Here is a 17,259-nt window from a genome sequence, read left to right as displayed (position 1 = left end):
CCCCAAGATCCCATTTTTTGCCCGGCAATCTTGTCTACTTCCCATAATCAGGAGGATAGCTATATGTTTTTCTTTGGGATCACCTTCTTATTTAGCTTCTTTAGGAGATCAAATTATAGACTCACTGACCTTTATTTATCTCTAGAAACCAATTATGAGTGAATACATCCCTTTTCCTCTTGATTAAACCTTGACTCAGAAGAAACTCAGTAATGTGTCTGCTCTTGCTGTGGAAAATGCAGTAGTGAGAACATGTCTTCCCAGCCTACCATGCTCCTCATCAACTGAATTTTCAAGAATAGATGACTTGCTGATGTGATTGGTTAAAACCAAGAATATTCAATATGTAATAATTTGTTAGTGTTCTAGATCACATGAAGATCAAAGTTGGAATTACTAAAACTCTTCTCTCTCTTGGGGCCCCAGTGTTTTCTCTTCCTTTCTACAGTCACACCTGGAGACATTAGGACTCTGCTGTAAAGCGCCTTCTCAGTCTCGTGTGTACTGTTTCTTGAATGTATTCTTTCTTGGTCAGATTCCCAGAGGAATGAGGAACATAAAGTAATAGAGCATAGGGCAAAGGAACCCATAATAGGGGAAGAGCCCAGGAGAGCACCACAGAGCAATGAGTCCGAGCAGTTGAAAGCATGGACTTGGAGTCAGATAACATCTATTTACAGTAACCAATTGTGATACCGCACAATTTCCTGAACATTTCTGACATTTAACTTCTATAACATTTGTAACAAACTACCTATCTCAAAGGATTCATTGAATATTTGCTAAGATGTTACACTAAAAAATAGTCTAGTATGTGATAAGAGAGAAAATGCTGCCATAGTTAATAGTAATGAGAAGCTACCTAGAATAAAACAATAATTGTAGTCTTAATTTATCCTTTTCATCCTTATGACAGTTAAAACTGATAGAACAATATTTTGAAGTCTTACTTTCCAACTTCATTTTCTTTAAAGTAAAACATCCTGCTCTCCGACCAAAAAGATGTAAGCCATGTCCTTGTGATGATGGAAAAACCATTGCTCCTCCTTCCCCCTTACACAAAGTGAAGAGAAGTGAAAACCTCCCTGCGGTGAGTGGCATTGAAGTTCTTTCATTCCTCAGCCTAGAAAGACCATCCCTTTGACTAGCCAGCCATTGGGCCTTGACAGCAGTCATGGGTTTTCATGGCGATGGGACAGAATGGGTTAAGAAGATATACTCTGATTAACTCTGTCTAGGGGGGTATAAATTAGCTGCTGTCCTTCCACCCTGCTCAAGCTGTTTGACTGTTTCTTTCTCCACAGAAACTGCTACTGTACATTGTGTTGTCATTCACTCCCCAAACCAGGACATGTAGTTCACACTTACAGATGGATCGATTTAATAATAATGATATTTTCAGTGAAAAACCACTGTTTATACCACAAACTTAAGTTACCATCTTCAATATTATTTTGGATATGACTTAGTCCGTTGTGTTGAAGATTGGGTACATCTACAATATAATCAAGATAAGAAAGTCTTGCACAGATAATACCTTTCTGTAGATGTTTAGCCTGGGCACAAGTTTAGACCTTCTGTTTGCCTCTGTAATCATAAACACTTTACCGATAGACCTTATGGTTTTTGTTTATTTTTTGCAGTTTCATATTTTGTAGTTTTACTGTGATGCATTTAATAAATGGCAGCAAAGATTGCTTTCCCGGGTCTAATAAGACACCTCACTGGGTGAAGGCACTTCCCACATAGTCTGAAAACTTGAGTTCCATCCCTAAAATCCACGTGTAGAAAGACAGAGCCAACTTCTGAAAGTTGTCTTCTGGCATGCACACGCACACAAATAAATGTAGAAATTTTTCTATAAATTACCAAATAATTTTATTCTTTGTATATTCCACATTCCTTGTAAACACCAGAGTAAGAGTTTGGAGCAGTATACTTTAGGAGGCTGTGAAACATAATAAAATCATAAATATTTATTGAGAATGTATGAAAAGATAGATTGTATGAGTCAGCCCACGAATCATTACTTTTGCATGACAGTTATGTACACAGGATTTTGGAAAGCATACACAAAAATAAAAAACCATGTTTCTGCTTCTAAGAACTAATGAGAAAGTGTTTTGTAAAAGGCATTATGTGGTCCTGAAATTATTAACTTACCAAAAGATAATCATAAGGATTATGTTTAGCAGAGGTTTTCTGTATGAGATGGATTTTATGGAACAATAATAACCAATCTTTTTGAGCACTTAGTTTATAATACTGTTGTTGTTCACATTTTACATGAATAGATCCTCTCAGCTCAGGGATAGGAGGAAGAACCTGATGCAGTCAGTCAGCTGGGAAGAAGCAGGGCCAGGAGCACACACAGGCAGCCTGACTCTGGAGCCCACTGCATGGTTCTTAGAAGAAAGAGGGAACTAGGCAGAGTGAGCTGAGTGCACTCAGGCAGGAATTCATATCTCCACGCTCACAAAGTCATAGAGTTAAACCATTTCTTGTGCCTTTTCAGAGTAGTGTTTGATATATCTAGGACTGTGTGTGGGATTTTAATAATATACAGAGACAGTCATGAAGTCTTAAAGTGAACTTTTGCATATGTGATCATAAAACAGTATATGTTGGTTTAGGGGGTTTTCTCCTGTAGCTATAATTTCAAATGAAGTAAAAAGTGATATAATACCTTCTATGTTTACTCCTTTTCTTCTGTTTTTCAGTAGAGCTCTATATAAATCAAGATATATTAAATTGTTTATGTCTTCAACATTCATTCATTTAAAGTTACATAAAACATAAGTGCATTTTGAGAGCAAAGACAGATGAGCTTTTAAAGCTATGTTTTATTTGTATTTATCAGACTATCTGAAAGTACATCTTTCTTTTTTTTGTTATTTGGATTTTTTGAGACAGGTTTTCTCTGTGTAGCTTATCCTGGAACTTGCTCTGTAGACCATGCTGGCCTCGAACTCTGCCTCCCGAGTGCTGGTGTGCCACCACCACCCAGAAACATCTTCCCTCTTATAATGGAATTCCTAACATTTTTATCTGGCAGCATCAGACCATCAGTGCTATTTTACAAGACATAGAAGAAAAACAAGAAAACTTATTAAAGCTTGAAATAAGAGACTCTGAAGATGCAGGTAAATATGTACTTCTTATTTCAAAGTTCATTATAGCTGAAAGTGTGGACTCGTGTGTGTGTGTGTGTGTGTGTGTGTGTGTATGTGTGTGTGTGTGTGTTCAGGCAGTCAGGCCATGGCGCATGGATGAAGATCAGAAGACAACCTCAGGTGTGTTGGTCTTCATCTTCCATCTTGTTGACACAAGGTCTTTTTGTGATTTGCTGCTGAGTTATGCCTACCAGGCTAAGTAACCCAGGAGCTTCCTGGAATTCTCCCATTTGAACCCCCCCCCATCTCTCCTTGTGTGCACTGGGGTTGTAGACACATACAACCACACCTGGGTTTATGTGGACTCTAGGGATTTGTACTTGGTTCCTCATATATGGCAGGTTCTTTCACCTACTGAGCCATTTCTCTAGCCCTACACAGACTTTTAAAAAAATGTGACAGTATCTAAGGTGCTCAAATTTTAACATGAGTCAGTAATGCAAGCAAGTAATTTCTGGAATTTTTGACACAGACATTTCTGTACAAAGTCAAAATATCATGCATCATGTGAGAGGCGTTCTGGACCATAATAAGAGGTAAACAGCTACTAAGGATATGTTCAGATGAAGGTGTGGCTTCATCCTTAAGCCCAGAATTAAGGAGTGTTGAGTTTGCTGCTCTTTGATGCTGTCTTAGCTTTCCTACTACTGTGATGAAAACACGCTTATCCCCTAAAGTACTGTCTCTGATAAATAAGTACACAGTATCAATTTACATATGAAATACCTTCATGACCTTTCTTCCAGCAACAGACTGCATTGTGCTACTGTAGTATTATTTTTAATATCTGAAATTGAAAATTCAGTTAGAAAGCCCAAGGTGAAGGATGTGTATATAAGCAGATTTATTTCTAAATTTTTAATGATTTCACACATTTTACTCAGTTGTTAGCATATACATCATACCAAAACTAATTCTTTACTATAGTATTAGAAAGATAGGAACGCCCCTGAGGACACTGACCCTAGATTTTTTCCAGTCATTTGGTTTGCACATGGAGATTCTGTGAAGCTCAAGCATCCAATTAATGGTGCTGTTGGTTATTTTTGATCTTTTTATTATTTTGGTTCTTTTGGGGGAAGGCCCACTACCCAGCTTTCAAGTAAACCACACAGAGAGCCACAGAGTCTTATCTTTTTTTTTCCAGTTTTCTTTTTCTTTTTTTTTTTTTTTTTTTTTTGGTGTTTTGTTTGGCTTTGGTTTTGCTTTTTTGTTTGTTTGTTTTTCAAGACAGAGTTTCTCTGTGAAACAGTCCTAGCTGTCCTAGAACTCAGTCTGTAGACCAGGCTGTGGCCTCAAACTCACTGAGATCTGCCTGCCTCTGCCTCCCAAGTGCTGAGATTAAAAGCATGTGCCAACACTGCCTGGCAGACTTATTCTTAATTAAGAGTGCCCAGCTTTAGCTTGGCTTGTTCCAAACCAACTTTTCTTCATTTAAATTATCCCAGCTTCCTTTTGACCAGGCCTTTTTTTTTTCTTTTTTCTTTTTTTTTTTTTTTTTTTTTTTTTTTTTTTTTTTTTTTTTTTGTTTTCGAGACAGGGTTTCTCTGTAGCTTTGGTGCCCATCCCAGAACTAGCTCTTGTAGACCAGGCTGGCCTAGAACCCCCTTTTTCTTTTCTTACTTGTATATATTTTACATTTCTTCTTAACTGCATGGCTGGCTGGGTAGCTTGGTGACTGGCCTCTACCATCCTCCTCCCTTTGTTCTCTTGTTGCTCCCCTCTTCCTTGTTTCTCCTTCTATTTATACTCCCTGCCTGCCAGCCCCACCTATTCATGCTCCTGCCTCACTATTGGCCATTCAGCTCTTTATTAGACCATCAGGTGTTTTAGACAGGCAAAGAATCACAACTTCACAAAGTTAATCAAATGCAGCATAAAAAAGCAACATATCTTAAAATAATTTCCCCATTTTGTCTTTCTAAACAAAAATGAAAAGTTTTAACTTTAACATAGTAAGATTGTATAAAATAAGACAATTACCAAATAAAGATTACATTCACAGAGTACTGAATTGCAAATTATTTGTGTCTGGTAAATTTTAAGAAAATAATCCATCATCTATCCTATCTTGGTAAATCCAAAATTTTATACTTAACTTACTTTTTATCATATTTAAGAAAAACTATATCTATAGCTGTCTAATCTCCAATTCCATCAAAGGCACCAGGAGGAAATATTATTTAAGTAAGAAAAAAAAGTGCATTACAAATAACTCCACAAACTCTAGAGATGACATAAATATCTGTCTGCCGCGACAGTCATCCCAAATTTCTTTGCAATGTTGGGGCATCCATCTTCAGCCTACAGGCCCAAAGTATCCGAGAGACCTTTCAGTGAAGCAGAAAATTTGACAGACTATCCCACCTATATTGGCAGTTTGTCAGTCACTTTCCTCTGTGTCCTGCAGAATGTCTGACAGTTTCTTCTGTGAAGTAGTAGCCCTGAAGGACCATCCTGCCTTGTTTTGGCAAAGTTTAGCAGTCACTTTCCTGTGAGTTCTGCATGCCTCGTTTATACAGCATATTATCAAGCAGTTCAGGCAAGAGCAGCTTCTTGCCCGAATGGCTAGCCACATTGAAAGAAAACTACATAAGGTGCTTCTTTGATGCCTGAAGTAATTTTCTGAAGTAAACTGGTGCTTCCAGGAGCAGATATGTCTCATTATCATAAAAACCCCTAAATTAATGAAACATTTTAACTGCCATATTCTGTAGGTATTTGAAAGGTTTGAAGACCATCTATCTACCTAAAATATATCTCTATATGATATGGAAAACATACTTAGCATATCTACAATTTTGATTATTATAGAGGACTAACTACTGGCCTGTGTTTCTTGATTGTCCTAAGTAGTTCATAATTGTAGCTATCAAAAACAAGAATTTTACCTTACATTTTTAAATGAATTGCCTAAGTACAATACCTTAAACAAAAGTAGAAACATATATAGAATATGTTGTAACATAATAAACTTAAATTGGTATCAATACACAAAAATCCTTGTTTAAAAAATAGAAACCTTGTTTAAAGAATAGAAACATATACAGTGTGTTGTAATAAAAATTACTTTAAATTTGTATCATTATACAAAAGTCCTTTAAACAAGAGTAAAAACATATATACAGTGTAACAAAATTGACTTTGAATTTGTATTCATATACCAAAATCCATGCCAAGACAAAATATCTGAGATTAATAGTGATATTTTTATCCTATATTCCTACATTCCCCTAAATGATAGCAAACATATAGGACCCACAAAATAACAAAAGACCTTCCACATTCTCTTTTCTCTTGGAAATGTGGGTACAGACTTCTCCATACTGCTCTGCTGACTGTGGGTGACGACTTTTTGAGGGTCCCTGAGAAAATTTGAGCTAATGACCAAGTCCTAGGAAGACCAGCAGTAACCTTTGTTGATAGATATAACCTGTCAAGTCTCCCCTGATACATATCAATCTGGAACAAATTCACAGCCTCCTGTTTCCTGTGAAAACAAAACAAAACAACAACAAAAAAAAAACCCCAAAAAACCAAAAATGCTTCTCCAAAGTAAAGCATCCTTTAAGTTCCATTTTACAAATACATTTTTTTACTTCTATTTCTAAGTTAAGACATTCCTAAAGTATATAGATTGGTTTACTTCTACAATTCCTTTCAATCCCATGTCTCTTAGCAGCTGTTTTTTGCTTATCAGCATTCAAAAGATTCAAAATCAGCACAATAGCCTACAAGATCCAGACTCTCTGTGTATTTCCCATCTGAGTGGCTTATTGTTTTTATTACTTTTACTCTCTCTTTCAAGACTTTAATTTTTTATTTTTAAACTTATTTCTTTCTATAACTGTCCATACCCTTTGTCTTTCTTTCTTAAGTCTACATACATTGTAAAACACACTGAGTAAAGGTTTTTCCATCTGGATCTTTTTGGTGAGTATCTCTTAGTCTTTTTTGACTGCATGAGCAAACATTAGACTGTTAAGAAACACCTGAGCCTCCTCTTGCCATAGCAGCTGGCTCTGCCACTCTTGGATCAGGTCATGAAAGGCAAGCCTAAAGCTTGTGCCAAGTTGGAGTTACAAGACGAGGAACTGCATTCAACCTTCCTAGAGCTCTAGAATGCTGATGCTTCCGATGCCACAGGCATTTTTACTTCTTTTGTTGTTGTTGTTGTTGTTGTTCCTACTTAATGTACTGGCTGGACAAGGGCTGTCCAGCAGACACAAGCTCTTAAATGAGCTGTATAATTTTTTTTAATTTTTTTTGGTTTTCTTAGACCCTACATGGAGATACAGCCCCACATTGGGCACCAAAATGTTGTTGGTTGTTTTTGATCTTTTTATTCTTTGGGGAGGGGGCACCACCCAGCTTCCAAGTAAACCACACACAGAGGCTTATTCTTAATTATAAGTGCCCAACCTTAGCTTGGCTTGTTTCTTGCCAGCTTTTATTAACTTAAATTATCATGACTACCTTTTGCCTCTTGATTTTTTTCCTTTTCTTACTTCTATGTATCTTATATCCTGTTTACTTCGTGACTGGCTGGGTGGCTTGGTGACTGGTCCCTGACATCCTCCACCCTTTGTTCTCTTGTTGCTCCCCTCTTCCTTGTTCTCCTTCTATTTATACTCCTTGCCTGCCAGCCCCACCTATTCATGCTCCTGCCTCACTATTGGCCATTCAGCTCTTTATTAGTACCATCAGGTGATCACAGCTTCATGTTGTTAAAGACATGTAGCATAAAAAAGCAACACATCTTAAAATAATATTTCCCCAACATAATGATTTTAAGTTTAGTTATCTAAGATAAAAGAGCAGCAGTTCAAAAAACATTAACAAAGATCTTAAGAAACAAATACAAAAGTTAAATCAATGGCGGGTAGATTAGTGGGAATGCCATGCATTAATTTCAGCCTTTCGATTCTTACTTGGGAATCTGGATTTGGGCATAATCCACATTTATGTATGTAAGTCAGACTCCTACCAGTGATACTGTGTTGCTGTCTTTCTTTGGGTACCATTTTTCTCCTTCCAGAAAATTCACTTTATACATCATCAGTGTCCGCTCCTTGAGATCAGTGGCCAAAGTAATGTTTCAAGAACATAGATCCAAGATGCTTTTATCCTCTTTCATGGTCACCATTCTGTAGTGTAGAAAATCATCTTTAAAAATTAAAGAAGAGTTAGTGGAATTATTTGAAACTTTGAAGAAAAGTTGAATTCTTGAAGGATAAAAAGAAGAATGATGGAACTTTGACTTTTAAGTAAGCCATGTTTCCAGGCTCATGAATAAACTATCAGTCTTTTTGCAAAGACTAGAAAGAAAGTTGCTTCCCATAGAAGTGGTCATTATTTTCCTCAGAGAGCATGGTCTTTGTTCTAGAAATAATAAACGTGATGTATTGACATCATGCATCACTTTCATCTGTAGACTGAATACCTTGTCTTGTTTTCATGGTTTGCTTGAGGATTGTTTGGGAATGCCTTGTTTTATGATGTACATATGCTTTTGAAAAATAGTTGTGAATTCCAAATTATAGTACATAACATTTTATTTATGGAAAATTAATATTCAGTCATTTTAACCAAAATAGTGAGCTTCAGTTTCAGTAAGGAGTCAAATCTTTTGTTTTAGTGAGGGACCATGTCTCAAAAAAAAAGTGAAATCCAAAGAATTTCCTCGGGACTTGTTATGCAAGTCTGGCAACCTGAATTCCATCTGTCCTCCACATTCCTATGTATGGTGTGTGTATCTGTCTGTCTGCAATAGATATCTGCATATATCACATATACACAACATCACCACATACAAGACAGACAGGAAGAAAAGATAGCTGATCATAGAGAGCCCATGAATCCCAGCTCCTAGACCCTAAGTCAATAGGGACAGCAGAATTAAAATCTAAGATGGACTGCCCTTTCTTGGTACAGTGTTATCTGAATACCTCAGCACATTTCATAAGGATGATATAATTAGATAAGCCTTGATTTAACTATGTAGGCCACTTATGTTAGAAAGTTGGCTTGGGATAATGAGTTTAAACCCTAACTCAATAAAATAGATGTTGAGCCTAGTGGTGGTGGTGCACGCCTTTGATCCCAGCACTTGGGAGGCAGAAGCAGGTGGATTTCTGTGAGTTTAAGGCCAGCCTGGTCTACAGAGCTAGTTCCAGGACAGTCTCCAAAGCTACATTAAAATCCTTTTTTTAAAAAAAAAAAAAACCAACCTTGGATGACCAGATTAAGCATTTACCATTTTTCAATTAACTGACCTTTTATTTTATCACTGTGTTTCTAGAACAATACATTGGAGAGATGTTAGAGATAAAAGAAGTTATGGATGATATACTTGCTCAACAGAAGACAGAAAGGGATGATCTAGCTAAAAAATACAGGTGAGTAGGGAAAAGGACTTGGAGCCATTTAAATTATTATAATGCCAGAGCTTAGATTTGGAATGTTTCCCAAAGGCCCGTGTGTTAAAAGTGCAGTTTCAGGGTTGGTTCTGTCAGAAGGTGGTGGGACCCAGAAGGAAGTTTGTGGGGTACAAACACCAAAAGAGTATGATGGAACCCTAGTCCCTTCTTCCTCTCTTTTGCATCTTGACCATAAGGTGAATAGCTTTGTTTTGTCACACACTCTTGCCATGGTGTGTGGCCTCACCACAGAACAAGAATAGTAAGCTGGCGATGACTGAAACCTCCAGAAGTCTGACCCCCAAACAAATTCGGGAATTTGTTACAGCCACTGAAAGCTGGGTGATATTAGTAGTTAGGCCGAGATATCTTTTTTAAATCTCTGATTAAATCTGTTCTCTGACAGCATTATTTCAGTTTCTAGCTTCTTGCTTTTGAGAAAGCTTCTGACTAGTGCCCATAGTGGTTGCACCAGTTTTCACTCCCAACAGTAATACACAAGAATTCCTCTGTCCCTATATCTTGTCCTGTATTGGTTGTCATTGTTATTCTAACTAGGGTGAGATTGAATCTCAAAGTGTTTTAATTTTCATTTCCCTGGTAGGAAATGTGTTTTAACTTTGTTTGAAATGTTTATTAGCCATTTGTATTTCTTCTTTTGAGAATTCTCTGTTCCAACACATGGTACATTTTTTAAAAATAGGTTGTTTTTTTATGCTTGGCTTATTTACTCCTTGTATATTGTAGAATTAATCCTCTGTTGGATATATAGATGGCAGATATTTCTCTTATTGTATGGGATGCCTCTTCACTTACTTAATCTCCCTTGCTGGACAGAAGGTTTTGAATTTTATCAGTTATCATTTGTCTGTTATTGGTTGTATTTTCTGAAGGACTGCAATCCTGTTAAACAGTCTTTCTCTGTTTCTGTTGTTGTAGGGCACTTCCCACATTTTCTCTAGAAGTTTCAGAGTTTCGGGTTTTATGTTGTAGTCTTTGATAAATTTGGAGGTGATTTTTGTGTAGAGTGAGGAAAGGGGATCTAGTTTCCTTCTTCTACACACAGACATCCAGCTTTTCTAGCATTAATTTCTTGAACATGCTGTCTTCTCTCCAACAAGTATCTTTGGCAAAGATGAGGTAGCTGAAGTTACATGGGCTTGTGAATTTTTTTCTGGTCATGAATTCTGGAGTTAAGTTTCTTTCCTACATGTGATGGTTAATTTCATCAAACTGACTCAGTGTGGTGTCACCTGGGAAGAAAGCCTCACAGAGGAATTATCTAGATCAGGTGAGCCTGTGGGCATGTATGTGAGGGATTATCTTGATTGTTAATTGATATAGGAGGATCAAGCCCAGTGTAGGCAACACCATTTTAGAGGATGGGCCCTGAATTATATGAGAGGAGAATGCTAATGAAAACCATGGGTACATGCACGTCTTTCTGCCATTCACTGCATAAGTGGTGGATCAACTGTCCCAAGCTCCTGCCTCTGAGTTTTCTGAGTATTATAACTTAGAATTGTAAACTGTGTTGTCTTTGGTCTGGTTACTGGTCAAAGTAACTAAGCTACTGAAATTTTTATTAATTCAATTTCAAGGCTTTTGTTTGTTTGTTTTTGTTATTGAGACAGAGCTTCTCTGTGTAGCCCTAGCTGTCCTGGAACTCACTCTGTAGACCAGGCTGGCCTCGAACTCACAGAGATTCACCTCCCCTTCTGCCCTCTCCCATGATCCCCATGCTTCCAATTTACTCAAAAGATCTTGTCTTTTTCTACTTCCTATGTAGATTATATCTATGTATGTCTCTCTTAGGGTCCTCTTGTTGTCTAGGTTCTCTGGGATTGTGAACTGTAGGATTGTTTTTCTTTGCTTTGTATCTAAAAGTCAATTATGAGTGAGTACATATTATATTTGTGTTTCTACGTCTGGGTTACCTTACTCAATATGTTTTCTAGATCCATCCCCACAAATTTCAAGATGTCGTTATTTTTTACCACTGTGTAGTACTCCATTGTGTAAATGTACTGCATCTTTTTTATCCATTCTTTGGTCAGGGACATTTTAAGTTATTTCCAGGTTCTGGCTATGATAAGTAATGCTGCTGTGAACATAGTTGAGCACATGTCCTTATGGTATGATTGAGCATCCTTTGGGTATATACACAAAAGTGGTTTATCAGGGTCTTGGGGTAGGTTGTTTCCTAATTTTCTGAGAAATTGCTATACTGATTTCCATAGTAGCTGTACCAGTTTGCACTCCCACCAGCAATGCAAGAGTGTTCCCTTTACCCCACAACCTCTGCAGCATAAGTTGTCATCAGTGTTTTTGATCTTGGCCATTATTACAGGTGTAAAATAGACTCTCAGAGTTGTCTTGATTTGCATTTCTCTGGTGGTTAAGGATGTTGAGCATTTCCTTAAGTGTCTTTCAGCCATTTTAGATTCCTCTGTTGAGAGTTCTCTGTTTAAGTCTGTATCCATTTTTTATTGAATTATTTGTTCTTTTGATGACCAATTTCTTAAATTATTTGTATATTTTAGAAATCAGACCTCTGTCCAATGTGGGGTTGATGAATATCTTTCCCCATTCTGTAGGCTATCGTTTTGTCTTATTGACCATGTCCTTTGCTTTACAGAAGCTTTTCAGTTTCAGGAGGTCCCATTTATTAATTGTTTCTAATTTTGTTAATTTGGATATTCTATCTCTGCCTTTTGGTTAGTTTGAATAAAGGTTTGTCTATTTTGTTGATTTTCTCAAAAAACCAACTCTTTGTCTCATTGATTCTTTGTATTGTTTTCTTTTTTCTATTTTGTTGCTTTCATCTCTCAATTTGATTATTTCCTGCCTAGTTCTAGTCCTCCTGGGTGAGTTTGCTTCTTTTTGTTCCAGAGTTTTCAGGTGTTAACGCACTAGTGTGGGATTTTTCCAGCTTCTTTATATAGGCATTTAATGCTATGGACTTTCCCCTTAACACTGCTTCATTGTGTCCCATGAATTTGGTCATTTTCATTGAATTTTAGTAAGTCTTTAATTTCTTCCTTTATTTCTTCCTTAACCCATTCATGCTTCAAGTGAGCATTGTTTAATTTCCATGTGTTTGTGGACTTTCTGAAATTAGTGTTTCTGTTGAATTCTAATTTTAAGCCATAGTGATCCAAGAAGATGCATGGGGTTATTCCATTTTTTTTATCTGTTGAGGTTTGCTTTGTTAGGTAGTATGTGGTTTATTTTGAGAAGGTTCCATGAGGTGCTGAGAAGAAGCTATATTTCTTTATGTTTGGGTGGAATGTTCTATAAATGTCTGTTAAGTTCATTTGATTCATAACATCTGTTAGTTCCCTTATTTCTCTGTTAAGTTTCTGTCTGGCAAATCTGTCCAGTGGTGAGAATGGGGTGTTGAAATCTCCTCCTATTAGTTTGTGGGGTTTAATGTGTGATTTAAGCTTTAGTAGTGTTTCTTTTACATATGAGGGTGCCCTTGTATTTGGGGCATAGATGTTCAGTATTGAGATTTCCTCTTGATGGATTTTTCCTGTGACTAATATGAAATCTCCTTTTTTATCTCTTTTGATTCATTTTAGTTTGAAGTCTACTTTGTTAGATATGTGTATAGCTACACCTGCTATTTCTTAGGTCCATTTTATTGGAAAATTTTTTCCCAACCCTTTAATCTGAGGCGATGTCTGTCTTTGAGGTTTAAGTGTGTTTCTTGAATGCAGCAGAAGAATGGATTATATTTTCATATCCAATCTGTTAGCCTATATCTTTTTATATGTGAGTTGAGTACATTTATATTAAAGGATATTAATGACCAGTGATTGCTAGTTCCTGTTATTTTAGTTTTCATTGCTGGTGATGTTATTGTCTGTATTTTTCACTTCTTTGGGATTTGTTGCTGTGTGATCCTCTATTGTCTGTGTTTTTGTGGATGTAGCTAACTTCCTTGGGTTGAAGTTATCCTTCTAGTACTTTGTGTAGGGCTGGGTTTTTGGCTAGGTATTGGTTAAATATGGTTCTGTCATGGAATATCTTGGTGATAGAAAGTATTACTGTGTATAGTAGTCTGGGCTGGCATCCATGGTCCCTTAATGTCTGCATAACACTTGCCCAGGACCTTCTGGCTTTCAATGTTTCCATTAAGAAGTCAGATGTAATCTGATAGGTCTGCCTTTATATGTTACTTGGCCTTTTTCCTTTGCAGCTCTTAATATTCTTTCTTTATTCTGTATGTTTAGTGTTTTGTTTATTATGTTGCAAGGGGATTTTATTTGAGCCAGTCTATTTGGTGTTCTGTAAGCTTCTTGTATCTTCATATGCATATCTTTCTTTAGGTTGGAAATATTTTCTTCTATGATTTTGTTGAATATATTTTCTGTGCTTTTGAGTTGAACTTCTATCCCTATTATTCTTAAGTTTGGTCTTTTCATGGTGTCCCATATATCCTGTATATTTTGTGTTAAACTTTTGTTAGATTTAATGTTTTCTTTGACTATTTTATCTTCAATACTTGAAATTCTCTCTTCCATCTCTTGTATTCTGCTGTTTATGCTTGCATTTGTGGTTCCTGATAGTTTCCCCATATTTTCCAGTTCCAGAATTCTCTTGATTCGTGTTTTCTTTATTGTCTCTATTTCAGTTTTCAAGTCTTGAATTGTTTCTTTCATCTGTTTCTTTAAAGGATTTATTGATATCTTTCAATTTTTTGCTTGTCCTTTTCTCCATTTCTTTGAGGGAATTATTTATTTTCTCTTTTAGGGTCTCTAACATTCTCGTAAAGTTATTTTTTTAGGTCATTTCTTCTGCTTCATCTATATTAGGGTGTTCAAGTCTTGCTGTTGTAGGGCCACTAGTTTTTGTTGGTGTTGTGTTGCTCTTTGTGGTGTGTTCTTACCTTGTCAACTAATATTTTCCCTCTGATTTATGTAGCTGGGGCTGTGTCTCTGGTGCCAGTGGATCCAAGTCTTAGATGGTTGTTCCTTGTGGTGCAGTTGGAGCCATGGTTTCCATTACCCTAGAGGTCACACGGCACTCCTGGGGTCACTCTACAATCCCAGAGATCATTCAGGCCTGCGCCCTCTCCAGGTTGCTGGCTGGGGCCTGGTCCTGGCTCAGTACTGGTCCCATAGAGGACACTGACTCAGGCCTGATCCCTCAGAGACCACTCTCGCTTACCTGCTTTGGTGGAGGTTGCTGACTTGGGCATGCTTCTGTGTCCCTGGCTCAGGCCTACTCACGTGGTGGTTGCTCCCTCTGAGGGAGTATCTTTAATATCAACAGTGTGTGAAGAAAATTTTCCATTAATATTCATTTTCTTTTTCTTATAGGGTATCCATGGAGTCATTTAAGCATGGGGCCCTGAGAGAACAACTGTCTAACTTGGCCACAAGACAAAAGAAGCTTTTAGTTGTGGCAAAGAAACAGAAAAAGATAAGACTGAAAATTCAAAACTATAAGAATTCCAAGCCATTGTCTGATATTAGGAAGCGTACATGTAGCTCAGACATCTCTAGTGAGAAGAAGCGCCAAGAGTCTCCTAGTATGAAAAACTCAGTATATCCCCAGTCAGACTTACTTTCTCCTGTCAGTCTTGCTGCTCTTTCTCCTGTCAGTAGAAACATGGAAGAAATACCATTGTCGATGGAAATGGAAAGAGAACTCTCTGGAAATGAGATGAATTCTAAACGAAATGTCCAGGATTGTGCCTTGGATGGACTACTGAAATCCAGGCTCACAGATGGCACTAAGAAAACTGAATTATCATCCCAGCCTGTTACTTTTGTTCCTCAAGCAGGAAATTCACAAGCAGAAAGTAGTTTAACAGAAACTCTGGTCAAAGGCTACAAACCTGATGGTTCTCCTGCAGTGACTGGCACTGTAAGTATTTCAGAAGATAAAAGTGTGCTTTCCCAAAATGATGCCTGTCCACCAGCTGTTCCTCAGAATTTGGACCTTTCCCGTTGTAATCCAAAAAGAAGAAACAAGAAAGCAGCTTCCAATCAACCATGTGTAGGAGCATCAGAACCTCTGGCTCATCAAGCAGTTACTGTCTTAGACACTGATACTGTGCAGCATGCCAATAGCGTTCCGATCCCTCCTTCCTCTGGGTCTGCTCGTCAACAACCTATTAAAAAGCCGCCTCACCACAGCACAGCTCCTAAAAAGAAAAATATGCAGCTGAAAGATTTGCTAGTACGTGGAAGAATTAATACAGGAAAGGACATTCTGGAATTCAAAACACAGGTATTTTTTTTTCTCTAAAGTCTTGCGAAATTTATAAGCAGTGTTGGTGTAGCATAGTATAGGCAAATGGAAAATAAGATTTGACTGTGTTTTCTAAATGTAGGAACATACGATATTCTTAGGAAGGAAATCCACACCTTATTCTGGAATTTCCCTGATAGGTTTCAGTTATAAGTACCTTTTGGTTCTCAGCTACTGTGAGTCAGTTATTTTGTGGCAGGAGGGGTTTCAGAGCAGAGACAGGACATAGGAGCTGTTATTAGTTCTACACTAGGTTCAAGAGCTATCAGTGTACTGCTAAGCCATTCCTAGGGATATATTAATTTGTCTTCCATAGATGTTCAGCTTAAGACAGATTTGAAGTTTCAGTAAGAAACTTAGTTAAATATATAATATATGCATAAAAGTGAATTATGAGAAAAAGGTCTGTTAGATATGCCTATTAAAATACTTCATATATTCTCACTTTTTGAAAGAGGAATTTAGAAGTGGCAAAGATTACCAAGTCATTGAATATGCTTCTTTGCTTGTGGACTAATATTCGAGAAATCAGCCCAGCCTAACTGGAATTTACCTTAAATGGTTGTTTCCCACTCTTCTCATTTCTAGACCCTGACTTTTCCTACTTCAGAAGCTTTGCTTCTAAGTTAAGAACAAAAGAGTGTAATGGTAAAATCTCAATTAGAGTTCTGTGATCCCATTCCTTCAGTGCTCCAGTTTGCCTGCAGCCCGTTCATTAAGCAATGCCTGCCTTACAGTGACCAGATCACATCCATTTTTAGTAGATTAGTTCTGGTTCCTCAGATTTTTGACAGTGTAGTCAGCTTAATGAATCATCAGTAGAGTTTTTCATAGTTGTAGCCATTTTAAGCATCTTTATTGGGGTATAATTTGTAGAAGTTGAACTATACATACTCAAAGTGTACTATTTGACAAGTTTGACGTGTGTATTATCTGTGAAATTTTGCCATTAACAATAAACCATTCATCTGCTCCAGAAACTTTTTATACCTGCTTTATTTTTTTTCTTCTTTTTTTAAACAATCTTTTTTATTTTACATAACAGTCCCAGATCCTCCTCCCTACCAAACTTCCACTCCCCAACCTTTTTCCCACCCTACCCCATCTCTTTAGTTATCCTTAGCAGTTGGTCACTTCTGTGACTCAGAGGCTTCACTGCCGTGCACAGCACCTTCTGGTACTGTGAAAGCTAGTCCTCGGGGAGCAGGCTTTCAGGTCAGGGCCAGTTCAAGTACATAGTGTCTTCAGTGATAGGGACTTACTGCCAACCTCTGGGAGGCAACTGAAGGCAACAGTCATAGGAAACATTGTTTTGAGAGTCTCTTGAACTTCCCTGACCAACAAACAACTCAAAAAAAATTTCATTCAAAGTGAGCATGTGTGTTATTTATCCCTCCCTACTC

General features: G+C 37.3%; 1 protein-coding gene and 2 long non-coding RNA genes across 3 annotated transcripts in view; 1 reads left to right on the top strand and 2 right to left on the bottom strand.

The window, feature by feature from the left end:
* Window positions 1–17,259, top strand: part of Ankrd31 (ankyrin repeat domain 31) — a 146,143-nt gene that overhangs the window by 102,493 nt on the left and 26,391 nt on the right. Inside the window, exons 21-24 of the mRNA XM_050153809.1 lie at window positions 975–1,090; window positions 3,056–3,143; window positions 9,475–9,571; window positions 14,920–15,835. Coding sequence (XP_050009766.1) covers window positions 975–1,090; window positions 3,056–3,143; window positions 9,475–9,571; window positions 14,920–15,835 — 1,217 coding nt within the window. The remainder of the gene's footprint in view (window positions 1–974; window positions 1,091–3,055; window positions 3,144–9,474; window positions 9,572–14,919; window positions 15,836–17,259) is intronic.
* LOC126508512 (uncharacterized) lies at window positions 4,321–15,577 on the bottom strand. Its single transcript, XR_007593857.1, has 2 exons — window positions 15,441–15,577; window positions 4,321–8,339 (listed from the first exon to the last, which is right to left on the bottom strand). It is a non-coding gene; the product is annotated as an uncharacterized lncRNA (long non-coding RNA).
* Window positions 15,582–17,259, bottom strand: part of LOC126508511 (uncharacterized) — a 42,708-nt gene continuing 41,030 nt past the window's right edge. The window contains exon 2 of the long non-coding RNA XR_007593856.1: window positions 15,582–15,749. This is a non-coding gene — a long non-coding RNA (uncharacterized lncRNA). The remainder of the gene's footprint in view (window positions 15,750–17,259) is intronic.

This window comes from Alexandromys fortis, unplaced genomic scaffold (genome assembly GCF_014885135.2).
Source record: "Alexandromys fortis isolate MF-2015 unplaced genomic scaffold, M_Fortis_MF-2015_v1.1 scaffold_79, whole genome shotgun sequence".
In the NCBI taxonomy this organism is placed as follows: domain Eukaryota; kingdom Metazoa; phylum Chordata; class Mammalia; order Rodentia; family Cricetidae; genus Alexandromys; species Alexandromys fortis.
Note: the sequence above shows the minus strand (reverse complement) of the source record. Positions and strands in the feature narration are given on the sequence as shown.